Below are 23,642 nucleotides of genomic sequence, written 5' to 3' on the forward strand. Positions count from 1 at the left end.
GATTGGGCGCCGGGAGGCTGGGAATCCTGTGCTGCGAGGCCGCCGGGCGGGGGCGCTCGGCCGGCTTCGGGAGGCTTCGACCGACTCGCGGCCGGAAGCCGCGGCTCTCGGGAGCCTGAATTACCTCACAAAAGGTCTTCCGATTTTTATCTTGGGCTGCATGTTTCAGAGCTTAGAATTTAAGCCCATTGGTCACGTCCTTCGGTCTCGAAAGGCCCAGACTTTGCGCCTTTTAAAGTACATTAGTTTATTTCCCTCATTGGGTATCTAATGTCCCTTACTACTGATAGAAATAAATTATAATAGCATAATGATCTTATTAAAAAGAACGACAAGCTCTAACACAGCATTTACTCTGTCCCAGCTCCAATCTAAACTCCTTTTGCATATCCACCAATCTTTCCAACCACCAAGTAGCTGAACAGGATTATTCTTCCCAATCTGATAAGGCAACTGAGGTACAGAGACATAATTTGTACAAGGTCACACAGAAAGAAAGTAGGAAGCCAGGATCCCAACCCAGATAGCTGGCGTTTAAACCCCATGCTCGCCCCTAAGCAATCGTTACAATGCCTTACAATGTGTTTCCTGTTTCATTATGCATTTTACATCCTAACCCAGTAGATCATGTAAATCCCATTTGGGGCTTGTGTGGTGGTGTGTCTGCCCTCCAGTCAAAGATCGCTAGGAACTCTGTAGTTGAACAAGTTGAGTTAATTTCTCCTTGCTGTGAAGAACTGTGGGGCATCTCAGTAAGTGGTTGTTAGGAAGATTTATTATAGAAGTCGGGCTTCTGTTGGGTAATATGGGGGGGGAGTTAAAGGAAGCAGGACTTTCTTTTGGGTTGGGTGTCTTTAGGAAGCAGGGATAGTACCAAAGCCTAGCTGTGAGGGCCAGGCCAGCGTCCAGATGTGAAAGGCTACTTTTCTTTCTCAAGAGAGTTGTATATTTTTCCCCAACCCCATCTCACCGCATTCCTAAGGAGAAATATTGAGTAGATTGAAGGTTCTGCTGGAATGTCTCACATATACATATACATATACATTTACATATACATATACATATACATCTGTGTGTATATATACATTTATGAAATATAATGATAAGCTAAGGGAGGAGTTCTTAATTCAGGGCCTATGTAAACTTGGATGGAGAAAGAAACTACCACTTTATATTTACTAACCTCTAACTGAACGGTACTTTTCTTTCAGTTATAATGGAAGCAATAAAACACATTGGTAACAGCAATAACTGTGATTTTGTCATCAATAAAAAGCACAGATATTTTGCCATTACATTAATGTCATGGCAGATTTCTTAAAATCTCACTTCTGTTCATTATTACTTCAAAGGTACAGTAGTTATTAGAATTCTCATTTAATGATAAAGAAGTCTTTTCTATAATTCTTGGTTTGGAAAAGATTTTGATGATTCAAATATAACTGTAGTCCTTTGTAATCCTAAATATTTTGTACATGTTAATCAAACATAATTCTTTGAAGGGATCTGTCCATAGGGGTTTATGGCCCCAAAAGAAAAATTAGAGACTCCCTGGTTTAGTGGAAAAGACTAAATAATGACTAAGAATTTAGAAACTGCATTCAAATTAGACTAGTGCTTCAAAGGATGGAAAATTAGAGATGGAATCAGATCATTTCAAACATACCTTCTCATGTTACCAAGGGGGACGTGAGCTACTAAAAGGTTAAGGGACTTACCCAAAGTATCACAGCCATTCCATGATAAAACTGGTGTAGAAAGTTCTCAGACATGCATGTAAAAGCCCTCTACCCTGCTTGGCTCTTCCATGGTTAACAAGATGTCTCCTGCCCTCAAGGAGCTTGTTGGGGTGACAGGCAGAAAACAAATCACGAACCCATATGAGAAATACTATAAAAGAAAAACATACACAGTGTGATGGCCCCTGGAAGACAAGAGTGCTCAGTTCTATAAAAAAGAGAAAGTAGAAGACTTCAGAGAAGAAGTATCAATTAGCTGGTTTTGAAAGATGAATTGATGTTGGCCGGTGCTAAGGAGGTTATTCCAAGTAGAGGAAAGGGATAGTCAGAAGCACAGAGCTGTAAATCGTTGATTTTGGCTAGAAGTTCTTGTTCTCATAGAATATAGAGGAATGCTTGCTAGTGAAAGTTGGTATTTTGAGATTTGAAAGAGAGTAGAACTAGATTGTGAAAACACTTGAATGCCATTCTAAGGAGCTTGGAGGAAATGAGGTGTCCTGAAAGATTTTTCAGCTGGGGAATGATGAAGTTGGATTATTGCTCTAAAATGTTAACTCCTGGGTCCACCCTGGTAGCGCAGTGGGTTGGAGCAGCTGCACTGCAAAGCTAAGCCAAGCCATGGCCACTTCAGTGCAAGTTCGATCCCAGCCCCAGAGGTGACCCACATGGCACAGCAGACCACCTGCTGTCTCACCCGCTGCTCAGCAGTGTACTTCGTCAGTCTGCCTATTCTACTCCCCACTCTGTCTCTGGTGAATCCTCTCACTGCCCCTGCTCCTCTGGCCTGTACCCCATTTCTGTATGCATAAATAAATAAAAAATCTGTTTTTTAAAAAAAGTTAACTCCCATTGCAATGTGGAGGGTGACTAGGAGGAGAAAGACTGGAGACAGGGGGACCAGTGATAAGGCTGCAGAGGGTCAACTTGCCTTTCCCATATACCTCATAACATTTTTAGTACACAAAGAAAATTATAAACAACATTAAGAGATTCATCTTGCTTTCCTTTTTAAGAGGTTCTGGAATAAATGCAATAATCATATGGCATTTAAGTCTTGTCCAAACAAGTGTAATAATAGTATAATAATCTAGATTATGACCTCAAATGCTTTACTTATGTACTTTCAGAGTACTTCATTGTAAGGAAAATGAACCCCATCGCAAAGACATCCCTTACTAGTATGCCAAAATCAGATACTCCGCATTTAAGAAAAGAACATGAAGTAGACTCGTCAAGTACTATCACAGCAAACCCTGTACTGTAAGTAACCATCCTGCGCCTTATATCATTATCCACAACTGCTATTTTCCACATATTCAGCTGACATCCAACACTTCTTTTATAAATGACAGGGTTTTGTGTGTTTTTAAATTACTTTGGGATTGAATAATAATTATGATATTTCATAATTTAGAAAGCATGTTAATACACATGTCTTTGATCCTGACACAACGTTGTGAAGCAGTCTTATTACGTGTTTTAAGTGAAGCAGCGGCAACAGGACAAATGCAAGTGATTTGCTGAGGGTTAAACAACTAATAAATCACATCATCTGGGATTCAAAGGTTTGTTTCCATAGGACAGGTCTTTTCTGCTCTACATCTTATAGTCTGCATCTTGCCAGCCAAAATGGTGGTGATGTTATGAAGAAGTAATTCTCTTTGCATGTAGCCCTTGAGGGATATTGATGGGGTGGGATGGTCTTGGGGAGGGAGACCCCTACACTTGTACAGATACCGGGATATAAGCAAAAGTAGAATTATTCTCTAGCTTCACCATGATTTATGAGCCTAGCTGAAGCAAAGATCAGAGAAAAGAGTTTCATTTTTAGACCATAATCATCTGCATTGAGAAGAGAATTTAGGCCTACTGTTACTTCAGCTATTCCATATTCTATAATCAGAACACTTGAACATGTTATACTAGTTTTTAAGAACTAACAATCATTTTCAGTGATGGATGAGTAAGTTTTTCTCCTCACACATTTTTTTTATCATTTATATGCCTTGTAATGATGAAGTTTTATGGCAGAATGTGTTTTTAATCTCTAGGGAAATCTTCTCAAATACTTCATATCCTCATTCTGGCTAGATTCTGCAAGTGACCAGTTCCAATTACCACATCCGAGTGTTCCTCATTAAGTCAGTTTTGGGATGGGGGCTGGGGAAGTACAGGAAGAGGAAGTACAAGTTCAGAGTTCCTCAAGATTTTAGGAGAGTGAAAACTACGTCACAAGTCATAACCTCTTTTTTTGTTGTTTCATTTCAGAACACCTAGAGATAAATCAGCTCTAACAATACAGAAAGCTTGGATATCTTATACCAACAAAGTGGTATTTCAGCTTCTAAAGCACACAGTTTGTGCAGCGGTATGTATTTTGGGTTTGTTTTCTCTGACAGATTTAATGCTTGTTATGCTAAAAATTCTATTAATGAAAGATAAAATATATAGCCTTTTTTAATCTCTTCTATTTGAATTCTTTATATTGCATGGGGTTCAGGCATGGCTTCTTGAGTTCACCCTAAATTAATATTTGTAGATTTGGTTTTAATTATGGGTACTATTATTTCTTTTTTTGGACACAACATGGTGGATTTTTAAAAAATATTTAATTTCTTATTGAAAGATGTAAGAGAATGATCTTCCAACAATAAAAATCTCTATGAATCATAAGTGCCCTTACCTCCCACCCAACAATTTCATATCTAGGAATTCATTCTGTAATATACACACAATTTCATTAGCGTTGTTTATAGTAGCAAAGAAAGTAAGCCATAGAATGACCATGGATAGGATGGGTACTGGTTAAATAAGTGTCGGTCTGTTCATAGTGTTAACCTTCCAGCCATTAATATGATTCAGCAATAGGAAAATTGATGGAATAGCTCATTAGTGAAAAAAACAAGAGCAGAACAGTATGAATGACATGGTCCTATTTGAGTTAAAAAACAAAGCAAAGCAGATACATTACTCCCACACCCCAAAATCGCAACCCTGGCAACCCTAGCAGAGTAGTAAGCCTGCTGTAGATGGTACAAATTTTCTCCTAATAAAATCTCCCACGAGGGGCCTTCCCTGGTGGCACATCAGGCTAAAGCACAGCATGGTGAAGCTGTCCGCAGCCACTGCAGCACGAGTTCCATCCCAGGCCCTGGAGATGACCCACATGGTACGGCAGACCTCTTCTGACCGGCCCACTGCCCGCTGCTCCCCTCAGTAGTGTACTTCATCGATCTGCCTGTTCTGCCCTCCCCCCCGACTCTGGTGAATCCTCTCACCACCCCTGCACCGCTGGTCTGTGCCCCAGTTCTGTATGCATAAATAAATAAATCTTTGAAAAGATCACCCATGATTATAAGTAGTCTATAATTAGTAATAGTCACGTTAAGGGAATATTACCAGTTTATGAAAAGTCATGAAGCCCGAGCAGTGTGTCCACTGCTTCACCATCTGAGGCTCAGGCCCATTTTTGATACTAGTGAAAGCAGAATGCTTCAGAGAAAATCCACCCAGGTAAACTTGTGCCGTTCCAGGTCCTTTCTCTATTATCTTCACACATGAAACTTGCATTTAATTATGGGAACATCAGATTTTCTAATTTTAGTCTTACACTGTTTTTTAAAATCTGTTATCCTAATGCTGCAAGTTATTATTTTGACATTAATAAGGCTTTGTCATTTTAGGAGTCCTTTAGTACACACTTTCATGTAAATGGTAGAGGCATAAAGTTTAGGCAGCATCATAGGAAAGAGTGGGTGCTTTAGACTCAAGCAGATGTTAACTTTGAATCCTGGTTTCTCCATTTACTATCTGTATGCCCTTGGCTAAGTTACTGACATTCCTAGAGCCTCAACTGCTTGTTTATAAAATGGAAATGACAATATTCTAGTAATAATGCTGAGTTGTAAGGAGTAAAGGAGACTCTGTATATACATAATTTACCTGATGTGTGGTATGTAAAGGATGCTTTAAGAACTAGTAGCATATAACGATAACCATCTCATTTGACAATGATTCGTTTAATATCAAATATTTGTTAAGCATCTACTGTATTCCAGGCACTGTACTTGATACAATTTATGGAGAGGTAAAGAAAAAAAGATACTACCCCTGCCTTCATGAAGATTACAGCTCAGTAAGACATACAGATGAGTTTATAGGTAGTCGCAATTCATTGTGGAAAGTACTATCATAAGCAAAGAACAATGAATAGGATCTCAAGGAGGGATACAAACCTAAACTTAGAGGCCAAAACGTGAAGTAATTTGCTTGAGGCTATGCACATGGTTAACCAGAAGTCCGTGCTGTGTCTTGTTATTTTCAGCAGATTGCAGCTGGGTAGATACCACTTTTCATTAATAGCTCTATCATCTATTTCAGGAATTCTATGTGACACATGAAATCTTGAAGAAAGTAAGCCCCTCAGAGGCTGAGCTTATTAAAGATCGTAGCATGAAACACAAAGTTCGATTCAGGTAATGTTTCTATGCTGGTTTATTTCAAGAAATGCTTAGTTAATATGAAGAAATCTTCTAATTTTGTTAAGTGCTCATTGCTTCTTAGGATATAAATACAAAGTACACGTGGTTCCTCTTATTTACATTCATTTATTTATATATTTTTAAAGATTTACTTTTACTTATTTATGCATACAAGAACTGGGGTATAGGCCAGAGGTACAGGGAGTGAGAGGATTCAGCAGAGACAGAGTGGAGAGCAGAACAGGTGGATCTACTGAAATACACTGCTGAGGGGAGCAGCGGGAGAGACAGGAGAGGTCTGCTGTGCCATGTGGGTCAGCTCCCTGGCTGGGTATTAAATTTATGCCACAGGGGCTGGCAGTAGTTTGATAGTGCTGAGACTTCAATTCCTGTGCCACCAGAGGCCCCTATTTACATTTATTATGTGAAGAAGCCGACGAGCACAACTCTTGAAGCCAAAAGTTGCCTTGAGAGTGGTCCTTCATCTCCATGACATGTCCAGTCTGACTAAAGTATGAGAAAAGTTGTTAGCCATTTCATTCCCAGTGCTTGCAGCCTTTACCCCGCGTGGAACCATGCGAACCACAGTGAGTACAGGGGGAAAGAGTAAGTAAGCCCCAAACCTTGTACCAAATGACTAATTTTTTGATATTTATTTCAGATTTAGTGGTGAAACATTTCCACCTTACATTGTGTTTAAAATTTTTCTTCATACCGAAGGCCATGGTTACAAGTATTTCAGCGGAAAAAATTTGTTAAAGTCATCAATAGAGGTGATGTTTCCTGACGTGTATTTTATGTTAATTTAGCTTCTTAACATCTATGTAGTTTCTGAATTGCAGTCACAGTGTACAGCCTTATTTCAGCATTAAACAGCCTAGCAGGCAGGTGGTATGTTTTCAGCAACATGTTTCAAAATGTCTTTGTTTATTAACTTAAAAAAATTTGATATGGATGGCTTATGTAAAACCTTAGAAAATGCCCAGAAGTTTTCTTTGCATTAAAATTTTGGTTTATACCTAAAACTCTGACTGAGAATTGAGGCTATCAGGGATAGGGTGGGGGAGGAGAGAAAGCTGTGGGGAGGACAGTGGACTATAGTGGAGAACCAGGGGTTCCTTGGTGGTGGGCGTGATGTGGTAACACACATCTGAAGGGGTGTGAGCCTGTGCCTCGCAGTCAGAGAGAGTGTTAAGTGAACATTACCTCAATAAAAACAAAAATATACCATCAAAAGTTAAATATTGCTTTATAAATAAATGACGGCCTAACGTGGCCTATTGACCTGATCTTTAAATTATGCAAAATGGTTGATGCAATTTTATTTGTTTTTTCTTGCTTTTCAATAACTTTTACTGAACATTGGTCAATGTAATTTTACTTGTTTTCACATTTTATTGTTGTTTCTTTGAATCTGGTGGCAGGTTTTTAAATACTGTGCTAAACTATTGAAGATGAACCTTTAAAATACTTACTCCTTGTACATGTGTTCTCATGCTTTTATGTTTCGGGACGGTTCCCCATAATTGTGTCAATAGCATAGGAATCACCAGAGGATCTTGTTGAAATGCAGTTTCTGGTAGAGGTGGTCTGAAGAGGGCCAGTTTTTTGCCTTGCTAACCAGCTTCTGGCTAAACAGCTTCTGGGTGCGGCTGGCGCTACCGCAGTCCGGCAGCAAGTGACTAGCAGGGATCCGCAGCAGAGTTCACCACCGCTTCCCCCTCAGACTTGGCTGCTGCTGAGTTTTTAAAAATGTGTACACGTTCATATTTCACCTTTTATAAACCATCCATCAAAGGTTATTTTTCCGTAGCCTTCTGGAAACATTTTACACAAAGTACAGCCGACCTAAAATCATCTCTAATGGCCAGTGTTCAGCATAGAAGACCACACAGCCTGGCAGTTGCTGATCAGATTCAGCATGAGCAGCATCGATTCTCTAATGAATATTGGGAAAGGAAAACAGACTGCTTTTCAGGGTGTTCTCAGGCCATAGCAGAGAACATTTAACTCAGTTCCAGGAATGTTTCAAATGAACTGTTCTTTTATATGGAATTGGGTGTTTCAGAAGCATTAATATTTGTTCACTTCTAAAATAATTTTACTTCAAATGTGAAAGTAGGTATTTATCCGACATTCAAGGGATAAATTCATGCCATATTTATCTACAGAATAAGCTTATAATTATCCCTGTAAAAAATCATCAGTTGTTTCTTGCCTGAGGTTATATAACGAGGCTCTTCCAGGAACCGAAATCCTCCCGGGCCCGCTGCTGCTGGCCGTACTGGCCCTAGGCTGGAGCAAATGAGTCTTAGAAGCCTTGACCGGAAAGTACCGTGTACTTACTCAAGCTCATTAAAATGCTTTATAGTAAGATAAATTTTTATTTAAATTACAAAGTAACTATTGGGAAAATGAAACTAGCCTAGAGATTTAAAAAAAGGAAAATATGCTTGTATGTCTTTCTCCTCTAGACTGCAACTTTCATTCTCCTGATCACTGTTTTAATTTCTGGTGGGTCCTTCATTTTTCCCATGAAAATATATACATAAATATATTTTAATATTGTGTTTATTCTTATTATAACACTATGATCATGCCATTGAGCTTGAGTTTGTCAGTAAATATTATAATGGATTTTAAGTGGTCAGTGAACAGTTTAGGAGTTCCTTTTCTTTGTAGTTCAACTTCAAAGCAAACTCTGATAATACTTAGATCATGGTTGATAGGGAACTTGTAGAAGCGGAATTTTTATCACTACAAGTTTACTCAACACTTAGAAATTGTGTCTTTTGCAAATGGACCCAATTCTCCTCAATTTACTTCATATGCAAGAAATGAATCCAGTTTTTGTCCATTCGGGTGTTTAATCTGAGTTCACTGATAAAGGAGGGTGGTTTCACAGGCGGTTGTTGCTGTTCCATCTTTTCCCTCAGTCCTATTTCCATTTCTGATTCGTTTCCTTATCGTTTTCTGCATTGCTCGCATCTTCTCTTCACACACACACACAGAGCAAAGTGAAAGGATGTAGAGTAGCCTAAACAGTTTGAAGAAGAACAAAGTTATGGCCTCCCTGGTGGCGCAATAAGTTAAAGCAGAGCACTATAAAACTATCGCAGCTCTTGCAGCACAAGTTCGATCCCCGGCCAGGGAGGTGACCCATATGGCGCAGCAGACCTTTCCTGTCTCACCCGCTGCTCCCCTCAGCAGTGTACTTCATTAGTCTTCCTCATCTGCTCCCCACTCTGTCTCTGGTGAATCCTCTTCTGACCTGTACCCCAGTTCCATATGCATAAATAAATCTTTTTTTAAAAAAGAAGAAGAAAGTTAGAAGATTTGCGCCATCTAATTTCAAGACTTAAAATTTGTAGTCATCCCAGCGGTGTGGTATGGTGTAAACCTAGATATGCAGACCCATGGGGTAGAATAGAGTTCAGAAATAGACCCACGCATTGATAAGGTGCCAAGACAGTTCAGATGGTCAGTTCAGATGGTGCTAGAACAATTGGATAGCCATGTGTTCAAAAAGAGATCTTGTTTCAGTTACCTACTTCAATGGTCTATTTTCAGAGTTATACTTACTTGCAGAGGGTTGTCACTATAGTTATTCCAACAACTATATTTAGAATATTCTAAAACCCTGCTACTCAAAGTGTGGTCAGCAGACCCACAGAGCTTATTAGAAATGCAGACTCTCTGCTTCCACCCTCTGATTCAGCAGCTGCATTTTTTTCAAGACCCCCAGGTGATCCTAAGCATAATATTATTTGACAAATATGTCTTAGATGTGCCCGCTCTTGTGATTGATATTCTTAAAGGTTAACATCCAGCAACTGATACTCCGAATTGAAGATTCCTGTTCTTTTTGAGGATTGGGCATTTATGTAAAAAGGAAAAACATTATTATTAATAGCTGCCCTTACCGAGTGGAATATTAAACATTTTCCATGCATTACCATTTAACTCTTTTAAACTACTCTAGCATGTAGACTCCATCCATATCTCTTTGCAAAAGACTTAGTAACTTGCCTGAGGTGAGGTCTCCCAACTAGAGAGTGAAGGAGCTGAGGCCTGCGAGCCTGGCTCTAGAACCCTAACTACTGTCAACCACTCTGGCTTCGGAAAGCCTACTGAAAACGCTGCCATTCCTGTACTCCCCTCCCCTGTGAGGAGGTACACGTGATTCCCATTTTGCCTATGAGGAAGCTGGAACTTGGAGAGGGCTGTCAGGAGCGGAACTGAGACTTGAACACTTCTCTGTGTTTCTGCTGTACTGTGCACATTTGGAGGTTGAAACCGCCCCAGCAGTTAAACAGTGGTTTTATTAATTCTGAGCCTGTACCTAATTGAACTCTTCCAAACCCAGAAGCGCTGTTCCTGTGACAGGGATACCAGTGATTACTACCTTCGTGAGCGAGAATTTCCAGCCGGGTGGGGAAATGACTTGAGATATGAGGAACTCGACCAGCCCAAGTAGGAATATAGGCCAGCAAGTAGCTGCAGGATTTGTGGGGGCTTCTGGGCCAAATTGATGCCTTGTATCAAGGGAGGTATCAGATTCAGAGAGGGCCCCCTCTGACCCTTTGAGTCACCCACTAAGAATGGAACCTGCCTCTTGAATTCTAGCCTGATTGGCTGCTCTCCTGGAATCCTTGCCTAGTTTTCGCCCTTCCCTTTCTCCTGGGGCCGGCCTCTTCTTTCCCATCCCTTCCTCTCCAGGACTTTCCTGAATCTGGCCTTAAACGGCAGATGTCTGAGAAAGAACATCTTGGCCATTGGAGAGCAAACTTTTTTCAAACCCCTGTCACAAATGGGCAGAGAGCCTGTCCTCTCCTGCCAGGCATGGGGTTTTTTTGGCTGCGAGACTGGGACAAGCCTGATACAGCTGAGCCGCACAGCTGAGGCACTGTACAAATAAGGAAACTCGGCTGGGAGAGGTTGCTGGTGGTGGCTGAGTGGAGTAGAGTGGGGAGGAACTGACAGGAAATACCTTTTCTAAGTAACTTGAGCTAAAGTAAAATGTGTTATATCTAAGGAAATTCTCAAGGCAGAAATTATATGGTTTTCAGACCTGTGCAGTATACAACTACTTGGCTTTTCCTTTAGTGTCACTGTGGGGCTGGTTAATTAAAAACCACAGGAAATTAACTGCAAGGAAGCATAATGGAGATAATGTGCCAAGACTGCCTTTTATTTAGGTGCATAGTGTATAAAGAAACTAATGAAATGGAAAACAAAAAACTACCTGCCTAAAGAAGGCTCCATCCCATTTATAGTGAACAGTTTCTGTCCCTTCAATTTAATGCATTAAGAATAAAATTCTAGGGCCCTCCCCAGTGGTGCAACGGGTTAAAGCGCAGCACTATGAAGCTGGCCACAGCTGCTTCAGTGCGAGTTCAGAAGTTTGATCCCGGGCCAGGGAGGTGACCCACATGGCACAGCAGACCTCTCCTGACCTGCCCGCTGCTCCCCTCAGCAGTGTGCTTCGTTGATCTGCCTGTTCTGGTCCCCACTCTGTCACTGGTGAATCCACTCACCGCCCTTGCACCTCTGGCCTGTACCCCAGTTCTGTGTGCATAAATAATTAAATATTTTTTTAAAAAAGAATAAAATTGTAATCCTGTGGATATTTTCTGCCATTTTCATATGTGTCTGTGGTCTAAGCTTGGAAATTAAAGAAATAAATTAAAAAGGAATATCATGGATAATGGAAGTGAGAAGTGTGATAGAAATGCAGCAAGGTCCAAGTGATACACACATGTAGTGTGTACTAACTACAAAGAACAAGGATTCTGAGTTTTGATCCTGATTCACACACTCTACTGTTGCCTCATCTCAGCATTTAGCATGGAGTTCCCATAGTTGCACAAATATCACATCCTGAGATACATTCTGATATGGACTCGAAAGGGAATTGAAATCTTCATCTACACCAGCCTCACTGCACATCAGCCTACCCTTTGTCGCCACATCCACAGATCTGTGGTATAAATATGTGTCACAGGAGTCAGTGCAAATTATGGGGGCTGAGGAGAATGGGGAGTACTTGCACAGTCTCTGCACAGCTCTTAGCACACAGGTAGATGTAGCTGGAGAGCATGGTGTGAACAGGACAAGAGCAGATTTGAGCCTCTATTTTCTGTGATTCTCAGCCTTCTTGGCTGCTTAAGTACAAAATATTACCATTTAGGAGAGGAAAAAAAACATTTGCTACTCTCTAGCTACAAACAGTAAAGTCTGAAAGAGAGAGCGGTCTTAAACAATCCAAAAAGTACATGTTTTTATGGATTTCTAGGGTTTGTTTTGGTTTAGTTTTGTCTGTTCCTTTGTTTTGTTTCTCTATAGCCCTCATGTGAGTGAAAGCAGGTATCTATTTGTCTTTTTCTTTATGATTTATGTCACTTTGCATAATCCCCTCCAATTCCATCCACGTTGTTCAGATTTCAGTTTTTCTTATAGCTGAGCACTAGTCTATTGTGTGTATATATTGAAGCTGCCAGAGACGGAGGGAGACGGGAACAAAGAGGAAAAAGGGCCGCATGGACGGTCTATTGATGGTGAGTGTGGTGCCCCAAATCACATACAATGTTGTGAAGCATTGTTGCCTCAATGAAAAATAATACAGCAAGAAATATTAAACCAATAAAGCAGGTTTTTAACACTAAAAAAAAAAAGCACACATTTTTACTGGGGGTCTGTGTATTAACTAACATATTAAACAGTTACAACTTAGAGACCCTCCCTGGTGGTGCAGTGGGTTAAAGCACAGCACTATGAAACTGTCTGCAGCCACTGCAGCACAAGTTCAATTCCCAATCAGGGAGATGACCCACAGGGTTCAGCAGACCTCTCCTGACCCACTGCTCCCCTCCTCAGCAGTGTATTCCAGTATATCTGCCTGTTCTGCTCCCTACTTTGTCTGCTGAACCCTCTTACCACCACCATCATGCAACTCTGGCTGTACCCCAGTTCTTGTATGCATAAAAATAATTTTTTAAAGATTTAATAATTTATTTATGCACACAGAACTGGGGTACAAGCCAGAGATGCAGGGGTGATGAGAGGATTCATCAGAGACAGAGTGGGGAGCAGAACAGGCAGATCAATGAAGTACACTGTTGAGGGGAGCAGTGGGTGAGACAGGAGAGGTCTGCTGTGCCATGTGGGTCACCTCCAGCACGGGGATCAAACTCATGCTGAAGCACCTCCAGGGCTCTAGGGGTTTTAGCTTCTCAGTGCTGTGCTTTAACCCACTGTACCACCAGGAAGGGCCAAAAATAAATAAATCTTTTTAAAAAATAGAGTACAGCTTGTAGGGAACCTATTTAATAACCAGCTAAGAGTTTTCTACATTGATAGTACAAATGATGTTACTGGTTTGTTTTTTTCTTTTTTTTTTTTTAAAGATTTATTTAGTCATACAGAACTGGGGTACAGGCCAGAGATGCGGAGGATGAGAGGATTCCCCAGAGACAGAGTGGGGAGCAGAACAGGCAGATCGACGAAGTACACTGCTGAGGGGAGCAGCGGGCGGGTCAGGAGAGGTCTGCCGCGCCATGTGGTCACCTCCCGGGCAGGCAGGGATCGAACTCATGCGGAAGTGGCTTTAGCTTCTTAGTGCTGTGCTTTAACCCGCTGCGCCACCAGGGAGGGCCTGTTTTTTTCTTTTAAGGGAAAAATGGTTTTGAAGAAGAATAACGTATTTTAAAAGCTGATCCTCAGAGCACTAGGTACAGTTTAAGACTACGTAGATATGGTTATGGAAACAAATCTTAAGTGGTTTAAAAATTTCTGTGTAATTTTTTCTTGGTAAATAACAGTCTTTCTATTGACTGGCAAGCTGTTAGGAGAAAGGAACAATATTTGATGTATTTGTCACAAAAAATATGTGAAGTTGATGCTAATAATTATTGCCCTTAGACTGTTTTGAAGGTATATTTCTTCCTTTCTTTATAGGCAGCAAGTGATGTTTACAGACTGGTGGGGAAAAAGAAATTTTTCAACCAAATTATGGAAGATGAACGTCTTAACCAGAAGTTCAAAATATCTGATGTAATAGATGTTATCACCATACGAGATTATATGCAAGTAAGGAATTTAGATTTACACATTGAAAACAAAGAAACAAACAAAAGCTTTCCTGAACATATCCTCCAAGAAGAATCACATTTTTTGTGTGTAGTAAAATATACATAATAGAAATTTTGCCATTTTAACCACTTTAAAGTATACAATTCGATGGCATTAAACTGAATTACACAATGCTTCAGAGTTATGTAAAAATCACCACTGTCTAGTTCCAGAAGCATTTTTTGTCACACCAGAAGAAACTATCACATCCATTAGCAATCACCCCCCACAATCCGTTATCACTTCAGCCCTGTCAACCACTAACTTGCTTTCTTTAGCTCCGATTTGCCTATCCTGGACCTTTCAGATTAATGAAATCACATAATACGCCACTTTTTCTGTCAGGGGAGTGATAGTTAAGGGATGTGGGACTTCTTTTGGGGTGATAGAAATGTTTTAGAATCATGCAGTCGTGCTATGTAGTGTGAATTTACTAGAAAACCACTGAATTACACATTTAATATGGTGCATTATATATTATGTGAACTTTCTCGTAGCTAACGGAGGGCATGACAGGAATATGATGGAGTAAGAAGGAGTCTGCTATAGCTTGGATGTTTTCTGCCACAAGTAGCAGAATATTCCCAAACACGAGGCTGAAGCAGGAAGTCCCTCCGTAGGCAGGTGCAGGGCTAGCTAACGCAGCTGCCCAAGGACATCTGTGTCAGTCTCTCCATAGTTTCCTTTACTTCCTTCACATGGTAACAAGATGCCTACTACACTGTCAACCACATTCAATGGCAGGAGAAAGGGGGCTCCTAGAATCTTTCTATCTCAAGCAGAAAAAATCTTTCCCAGATGTCCCCAAAAGATTCCCAGCAGATCCTATTGGTCAGAAGTGGATCACATGCTCTCCCTAAAGCAATTGCTGATCATGGGAAAGAGGGTAATTTACCATGATGGTTTTCTTAGAACAAGCAGGGTTGATGTGGTAGGAACCCTGCTTCCCAGCACAGGTTGTGACCCCATCATACCTCAACCAGACAACCAGGGGCCTGCGAGCAAGGACAAATGTGAAGTGGCTAGTCAGTGTGTTAGAGTCTCAGGCTGGGACTGAGCTGGTAGCTCCTCCCAGGCCGATGCTCTATGGCAGGGCAAGCTCCAGGGCCTAAAAGCAGGTCTGCAGGACTGGAGAGTGCAGGAAGGGTGTGGTAAGCAGTCAGGCTCGGGGCTGGTAAGGAATTATCATGAGGGGCTTTATGCCATAGTAAGGGTTGTTGGTTGGTTTTGATTCTGTGTACAAGGAGAAACTGGAGCATTGTTTTAAGCAAGGACATCTAATGAGTGAAGAGATTCACCTGAGTATGGAAAATAGATTAGAGAATAGCAAAATCTTTCGCCTAGTTTGAAATTTCCTGCAATGTTTTAGGAGAAATGGTGCTATCTTGGTGTAGGGCTGTGAGGCTGGAGATGAAAGAATTAATTAGAGAATAAAGCTGTGGACCTTGGTGACAGACCAGAATGAGGGACTGGGCTAAAGGACTGGGCTATTGTCCTTGTCGTTGAGCTAAAGGAAAGTGTCCAGCTAGTGGCTAGGTTTTAGGTTTGCATAACTGGATGGACAGCAGTGCTGAATCACGGAACTTAGATAACTGAACAGTAAAAGCAAATGCCAACGTAGTGCCAACTCCTTTTATTCTCTTGACAGTCCTAAGAGATAGCCTTATTACTACCCCTACTTGACCATTTTAAAGACAAGGGACCCCACAATACTCACTTCTAATATAGCCTTCACATTCATTCATCTGCTTCAGTGTGAAGCAGGAAAGTAACGCAGCGCCTTAGAGATTCCCAATTATGTTTTTTTTCCTTTGGTACCTTAACCTAGATGATTAGGGAATTGGACCAGAAATTAAGTAGAGCTTGGGGATGCCAGCTAGCTTTACTGAAGACATAGGTCACATACTTTCAGATAATGACTATGTCAAGGGTTAGAGCCACAGTGCAGGGTCCCCTTATAGACATGCTGGAGAGATACAACAGACACTGACATTTGTGGAAACTTTACATAGACACAGGCTGTTTTAAATTCTTTATCAAACTGAGATCTAATTGATGTCTTAGCTCAGTATAGGCATATTATCTCCTTTAGTCTTCAAGTTTTTAAATTATGAGGCTCCTTTTAACAGTGAGGTAAGTAGTCTGGAATGAGATTTTTTAAAAACTCTCCCAAGCTCCCCAAATGGATAATGTGGAGGTCTGTGGGTGTCTTGGTGGTGGATGTGGTGTATTAACGTACATCTGAACAGATGTGAACCTGTACCCCTGAATCACATGCTGTGTTGTAAACTAATGTTACCTCAATTTCAGAAATACAATTTAAAAAATAACTTGCCCAAGATCATGCAGCTTTGTGCAGAGCAAATCAATGACAGTTTGAGATGTTCTGCCATTTTACTTTTTCACTCTCAGGAGATAAAATATGCAGGCAGTCTTCACTGCACAGTAGTTCAGAGCCATGAAATAACTATGCAAACCACCAACACACAAAACAACTTAATAATCAATGTAAATCATGATTGTTCCACGACCTTTAAAATTTTTCTATAATGTTAAGAACTCCCTTACTATATGTTATCAATATATAAGAAAATGAAAAAGGCAAGACATTTATTTAGTGCACTATAATTTAAACCGTTAGAAACACTGAGAATTTCTTTGTCAAAAACATAGTAGTGAATATCCTAAAAACCCATGAATTGTTCTCTTCAAATGGGTGAATGGCAATGAATCTCAATAAAGCTGTAGAAAAAGCAAGTTGTCGAGAGTAGTTTTAACAGTACTGGTCTTCTTGTTCATATGTCATTTACAATGCCTCAATTGTCATACTCTTGTCTAAGTTTGGATCACCCACCAACATTTTATCCTTTGCCCTTTAAATGTTGTAAAATATCTCACATTTCCTTTCATGTGAAATGTCCCTCTGGGGTAGCTTCATCCTTTCTGTCACAGCCACTTTCCTAATTTATGTTGCTAAGTTCATCTTTGCCATGTTCCTCTAGGTGTCTATCAGCAGTCTCTTGAACGATGACAGTGTCAATCTGCCCGGCCACCTCTTCCTTCTAGAACTACTTTTACATCTGATTTGAATTTCATTTCCAGCATTACCACTTTTTCCTATGAGCCTATTCCCTTTTTTGATTATATATTTTTCACAAAACATCGCAGGGGGTTATAATCAGGAGACCAAGAGGCAACACTGCTACATCTTTGCTGTCTGTGTGTGGAATCTTCCCAGTGACTAATCACTGCCACACACTGCATGTCGCTAATCGCCATGCAGATCTGTGATTTAGAACATGATCTATGCATGAAGGAGCTAGCAAGAGTTTATACTTTATGCAATTAATAGTTATTATTGTGGTAACTAAAATTTGAAGCATGTTGTTGGAGGACTGGGATGATTCAATTAAATGGTGATAATGGAAATTCGGGCCTAAATGATATAAAGGGAGGACTGCTGTATGTGTGCGGGCTGAGAGTTTGTATATGGGGATGGTATACCCCAATACCTATCAGTTATTCCATTTCCTAGGATCTTACCTTCTTCTGCCCTATTCCTATCTCTTAAATGAACACTTATAAGGTTGAATGGATCATATATTATTATTAGCATTTTTTAATTCAAAGTTTGATCTTTGAAATAATTAGTGTGATTTCTACACATATTCTAAATTAAAATAGTGAAATCCACCACTTAGCACCAGAGATGAACTTTTTGTGTTGAAGAATGTTTGTATATCCTATAATCAAACCACATCCACCTGCTTCCAAGGAGCACTTCAAAGTGAGTTAACTGAACATGCATGTTCCCCATTCCTAAGATTTGTAGTTTATATACTTATTTTACTTCTTTTCTTTTGTTAGCTAATTTAAATTCTGTGTACATTGCTAAATACTAATTAAGTGTAATTATAAAGAATATGGATTGAATCCAGGGGTTACATTTTGAAATCATTATATTGTTTTTTGCTGAAGTGCTTGATGTAAAAATATAGAATTAAAAAGGCATGTTTTTGAAAAAAGTTTGAACAAATGTCCTCTCAGCTGAAGCATGTCATGAACAAGAGCTACCATATATGCCTATCACATAGCTATTGTCAATGTTTAGGCTATTCAGACTTTAGTTTTTCTGAATTATATTTGCCATTAAATGTGCATTAATAATCCTCGACAAGCAAGAGCTAAAAACAAACCTGGATTTTAATAATGCAAAAAAAGTGTATGCATTTGGGCCCTCCAGCTGCTGCAGTGCGAGTTCAATCCCTGGCCCTGGAGGTGACCCACATGGTGCAGCAAACCTCTCCTGTCTCGCCCGCTGCTCCCCTCAGCAGCCTACTCTGCTCCCCACTCTGTCTCTGATAAATCCTCTCACCTCACCTGTACCCCAGTTCTGTATGCATAAATAAATCTTTTTAAAAAGTGTATGTATTAAATAAATGTTTAGGGAGTGTGATCCTATGAAAAAAAAAATACTGTGTGGCAAAGGCCTACCTCCAGTAGAGGAGCTAAAATGTACACAGAGAGAGCTAAAGCATTGATAGTCAATAATGCAATTCATCGAAGAGCAGTGCTGCTAAAGTTCAGAGGGAGGCTTTAGGGATACTTGTTAAATGAGGTGTGACCTATGAGTGGAACCTTAGGAAAAGGGTCTAGAAACTTCGAGACCAAACATTCTTAATTGCTTTTTTCCACCTAGTATTCCAGTCTCCTAGATGAGATTCCTGCATCTTCTGGTGGTAGAAACAATTACTGGCGGAAATTAACCCTTGAAAACATTCCCAGGGCAACGTTAATGTATGACATCGTTGATTTTGTGCAGTCTGGAGTACTCTCAGCCCGTCTACGAAAAGAAATCAAGTATCTGTCACAGAGACCAAAAACAGAAGAGATGCGTCAGCACCAGCTGCGGATTGTTTCTGAAGTTAGGTAAAAGTGACTCTTCACTGGGGTTACAAGGCTAGGGGTGTTTCTGAAAATGTTCACAACCTGCCGCAGAGCTCACTAAAGATCATAATAGGACATATGGGAAAGCTGGAGTTGGGGAAGATTGCTCAAAGCTTATACAACTTTGTCAACAGAGCACTAACTAAAAGGACAATTGGTACCTGGGGAAACAGCTTGTACCACCAGAAAGGCAGTTCAGGGTGACTGGAAGCCACCTTAGCAAATATAAAAATGTGCAGCAGCGGCGTAGAAATGCAGGTGACTATTTAATTAGAACAGGGTGTGGGCAGTGAGAAGGTAAAGATGAAAGTGGAGCCCTGGGCCATTGTCGTTGTCTTAGAGGACATATGAGGCAGTGCGACCTGCCAAGAACCAAGAACCACTCAAGGAGAAAGGTAGGGTGGGCGACAGCAGAGGTGGACTTTGAAATGGGGTTGCATCTCTGGGGTGGGGCCCCCTTCCAGGAGCTCAGGCTAAGTTTTATTTACATAAACAAGCCCAGAGGGCTCTTGATGTGCAGGTCCCACAGAGCTGAAGCTTATAATTCTACTCTTGCTCTTCTAGCTCCCCTGGGTGTGGATAAATTGCAAATAGATTACAGTGACATGATTCCCTTTTTACCAATAGCAAGTGAGCTGGTTCACAGTATAGAAAATCATGTTGTAGCAAAACATGCTGTATTGAGATGTGAAACAAGATGGACAGAATGATTGCTGCAATTGCATTCGTTTTTCTTTCCTTTACCAAGTCTCACTTAGACCATCTAATTTACAAATTAAACTTTTTATTAAGAAAGTGAAAAAGATAATAAGACTAAGAGGACCTATAAGTAGTCTATTTTCACTCAGTCATATTTGAAATGAAAAATACGTCTTTAGGATATAAAGAAGACACTGGTCACCCACTGCCAGACAAGCATGCTGTGTTGTTGTTGGTTTTTTTAAGGAGTAAAGATGAGTGGTGGTGCTGATCCAATACCATAATTTAGCCTATTTATTTTATGATCAAGGCTATACATTTGCTAGACAGATGGTCTGGTGTAGAGAACAGTTTGTCATCATGAAATAGATTTGTCTAACTCATCCATATAAGTGCCAAATATAGAACTCACCCCTATTATCACCAAGGTCAAATAAATAACGTCATTTTCTCTGCCACCATATATATAACACTCCCTTCTATTTGGACTCATACTACTGATTATCCAAGAATGAGTCACTTAAAGAGCCAAATAAGTAGCCAAATTCTAAATCAATTGGAAAGGGAAAATGCTTTCTTAAAGACTTCTTTGAGCGCAGTCTTCGTTTGAGATCTCCCAGAAACAAACTTTGAGAGAAGGGTTTGAGTATGAGTAGTTTATTTGGGAGGTGATCCCAGGAACTGCTGATGCGGGGTGATAGAGAAGTGAGACAGGGAAGGGCAGACGGCCAAAACAATGTGTGTTAGCAAGCAAGTTACCACTGTGGGTAACTGGAGCTTAATCCATCCTGGGAATACCAAAGCCAGTGCAACACATGCAACTCAGTGTTATCCTGCAGGGGCAATCGAGTTGGGATATTTATACACCAGCTCCCATCAGTCATCAGTGAAGAGTTGCTTAGGAGGGGAGGGATTCATTCTTGGGCACTTACCCTGCACGTGGGCTCTTGTTTGCAAAGAAAGCTCTCAGGCTGAGTGAGCCCAGAGCTGGTAGTTGGAAGTTGGGCCGGTGTGCCCTGCAGGGCTAAGGCTAAGAGGACACTGGGCATGGCACCAACTGTGTCTGACCCAACACTGTCAAAAACAGGTTTGTTCCCCCAAACATTATGAAATTGAATGCTTTTTTTGTATTAGTATATAGCATTTTTCAAAGATTCAAATATTCACAATATTTTATGGAAAAGGCTGATCTTAAGTTGATACCATGTTTTATAATTTTCATCCTCATCATCTTGATGACAGCTTCAGTATCAGCTATATACCTTTTTAAGTGGCAGATAAAGAACTCTGCAATGTAACTGAAACAGAAATAATAATTTTGGCCTAAAAACAATTTTCCATGCAACATTGCTGCTAGTGCTGAGGGCAATTCTATATTTGCTAGAGGATGCTTTAATAACACTTGGAATTTGCTTTATATTTAAATTTTATTTTATGCCATTTTTCTGTCTATAATAAAAACACTTTTAGGCATTCTTCATCTCTCGCACGAGTCCAAACTTTGTCTTGGTCCCAACAACAAGCTCAAGTTAAGCCTCTGCGCAGGCCAGGCAAGAAAGCTGAAGCGAAAAGTGAAAAAATGAAAAACACATCTAAGATGGCTAAAGAAAAAAATGCTCCTGCAGAGACTGTAAGTTTAACTTGTACCAAATTCATTGTTTTGGACAACTTATAAGTCATTCTACTTCCATAAGTACAATTTCCCTCATCTACAAGTTCAGAGCTCAAACAGCTTTGGTATATACCTCACATAATATAAAGCTGCATTCCTCTTGGTCATGCACATTTCTTAAACAATATGAGTAGCTATTCTGATACAAACCAGCATGAGCTGGCAAAGAAACCCAACAACAAAAACTATTATCTCTGTGTGTTGACACTATGATTCAGCACATCTCCAGTGCTGCTTTTCTCAAAACGGAAGTTATTTCTGTCTAAATTTATCAGAATTTCTACTGTGCAAAGTCTACTTCCATATACTCCTGTATTGTGGGAATATGTACAATGAACCTGTGTTCATATATTGCTTTGTAATTTTTTAAAATCTGCTATACATTTTTTAAAAATGTGGCTAAGTATAAAACATTCAAATATAACAAAGTAGCAAACACCAAATATAAAACACTTTTAACTCTTATTTGTAATCCTCCATAGGAACAACAAGCGAAAACACCAAAGACGAAGAAACAACGGAAGGTTGTCTTCTCCACTCCATCTTTTGACATTGTGAAAATTAATGAACTGAGTTCAGACGATGAAATGGAAAAAGAAGAAAAACTATTTTCCTGGTGTCAGGACATGTACATCAGTGATTAATTGTATTAATGCACAGCTAATTGACAGAAAGCCAAGTTACTTAACAATCTGCTTGTCTTTCTACAAATGTGTAGCCTGTGTATTAAAGGACAACAAGATACCAGCAAGCCCCCATGTACTCTTTTTTTTTTCTTTAGAGATTTGTTTACTTAGGCATACAAGAAGGGGGGGGTCCAGCCCCAGGTGTGAGGGTTGAGAGGATTCACCAGAGACAGAGTGGGGAGCAGAACAGGCAGATCCACTGAAATCCACTGCTGAGGGGAGCAGCTGGTGGGACAAGAGAAGTCTGCTGCGCCATGTGAGTCAGCTCCCTGGCCAGGATCGAACTCAGGCTGCAGTGGCTGGTAATAGCTTGAACACTGAGGCTTTAACCCCTGTGCCACCAGGGAAGCCCAGTGGTGTGCTCTTTTTACCAAACATGTAGCAAGTTTTGGGTATTACATAGGTACAAATATTTTTTACTGACAGAATTTTAATCCGAATAAATTACTTCAACTAGATGCCCTGGAACTAGGCATCTGAGTTTTATTCCAGCAATGGGAGTAAATTAGTTCCTGGAACTTTATTCAATTTTGATTTTCCATCATTTAAAAGAACTATCTGAACAGGCCGTACTTAGCATAAATATTAGAATTCACTGAATAAAGGACTGCTCTTGAGTCAGCCTCCAGAGTTTTTTCTTTTAGCAGCATCTTGTTTTTACAGAACAGCCTGTGATTGACCTATTCTGAATGATAATAATAATGCTAATGAGTTTGTTGCTACAGTAGCACCACACAGCAGCCCCCTAATCTACTGAGCATCTAAGCACCTGGGCCAGAATGTTGCCGCAGCCTTAATGTTATACTTTGGATTTTTTTCAAGTATAAAGACTTTTTTCAGTGGAATGTATCAGTTTCCTTTAGAACTGATAAACACCTTCCTGATGCATTACAAATTATTGATATGTTTGTGATCTAATCTATTGAATTATATCAAACCTTACCAGAAACAAGGCTATATTTATTGAACTTTAAAAAGATAATTTTTGATTTTGCTTAACATTTAAAAATGTGGAGGCTGGCTGCTGATTTTATTCAGGCAAAGCAGCTTATAAATGGATCTCATCCTCAGCTAAAATTAAATGATAAAGAAAACTGCAGTAAATGTGTACGATTCCCACTAGAATATACTTATAAGAGTGCACTCTTTAATGTTCATACATCCTTATTTGATATCCAAAAATAGAATGGATAAGCTTCTTGTTTTCAAAGCTTGTACTGGACACTGGTTGAATAGAAAAACATGTTTTTGTTCTCATTAGTCACATATTCTCATTCATTAAATTGCA

General features: G+C 40.0%; 1 protein-coding gene across 1 annotated transcript in view; it reads left to right on the plus strand.

Annotated features, from left to right (window-relative positions):
- Nucleotides 1–22,438, plus strand: part of LOC101631685 (chromosome unknown open reading frame, human CXorf58) — a 23,054-nt gene extending 616 nt beyond the window's left edge. The window contains exons 2-9 of the mRNA XM_012730219.1: nt 2,867–2,999; nt 4,008–4,107; nt 6,120–6,214; nt 6,882–6,993; nt 14,177–14,308; nt 19,050–19,279; nt 21,467–21,626; nt 22,151–22,438. Coding sequence (XP_012585673.1) covers nt 2,867–2,999; nt 4,008–4,107; nt 6,120–6,214; nt 6,882–6,993; nt 14,177–14,308; nt 19,050–19,279; nt 21,467–21,626; nt 22,151–22,312 — 1,124 coding nt within the window. The 3' untranslated portion in view covers nt 22,313–22,438. The remainder of the gene's footprint in view (nt 1–2,866; nt 3,000–4,007; nt 4,108–6,119; nt 6,215–6,881; nt 6,994–14,176; nt 14,309–19,049; nt 19,280–21,466; nt 21,627–22,150) is intronic.
- The last annotated feature ends 1,204 nt before the right edge of the window (nt 22,439–23,642 follow it).

Source organism: Condylura cristata, unplaced genomic scaffold, assembly GCF_000260355.1.
Source record: "Condylura cristata isolate star-nosed mole 26May11 unplaced genomic scaffold, ConCri1.0 scaffold00027, whole genome shotgun sequence".
NCBI lineage: Eukaryota > Metazoa > Chordata > Mammalia > Eulipotyphla > Talpidae > Condylura > Condylura cristata.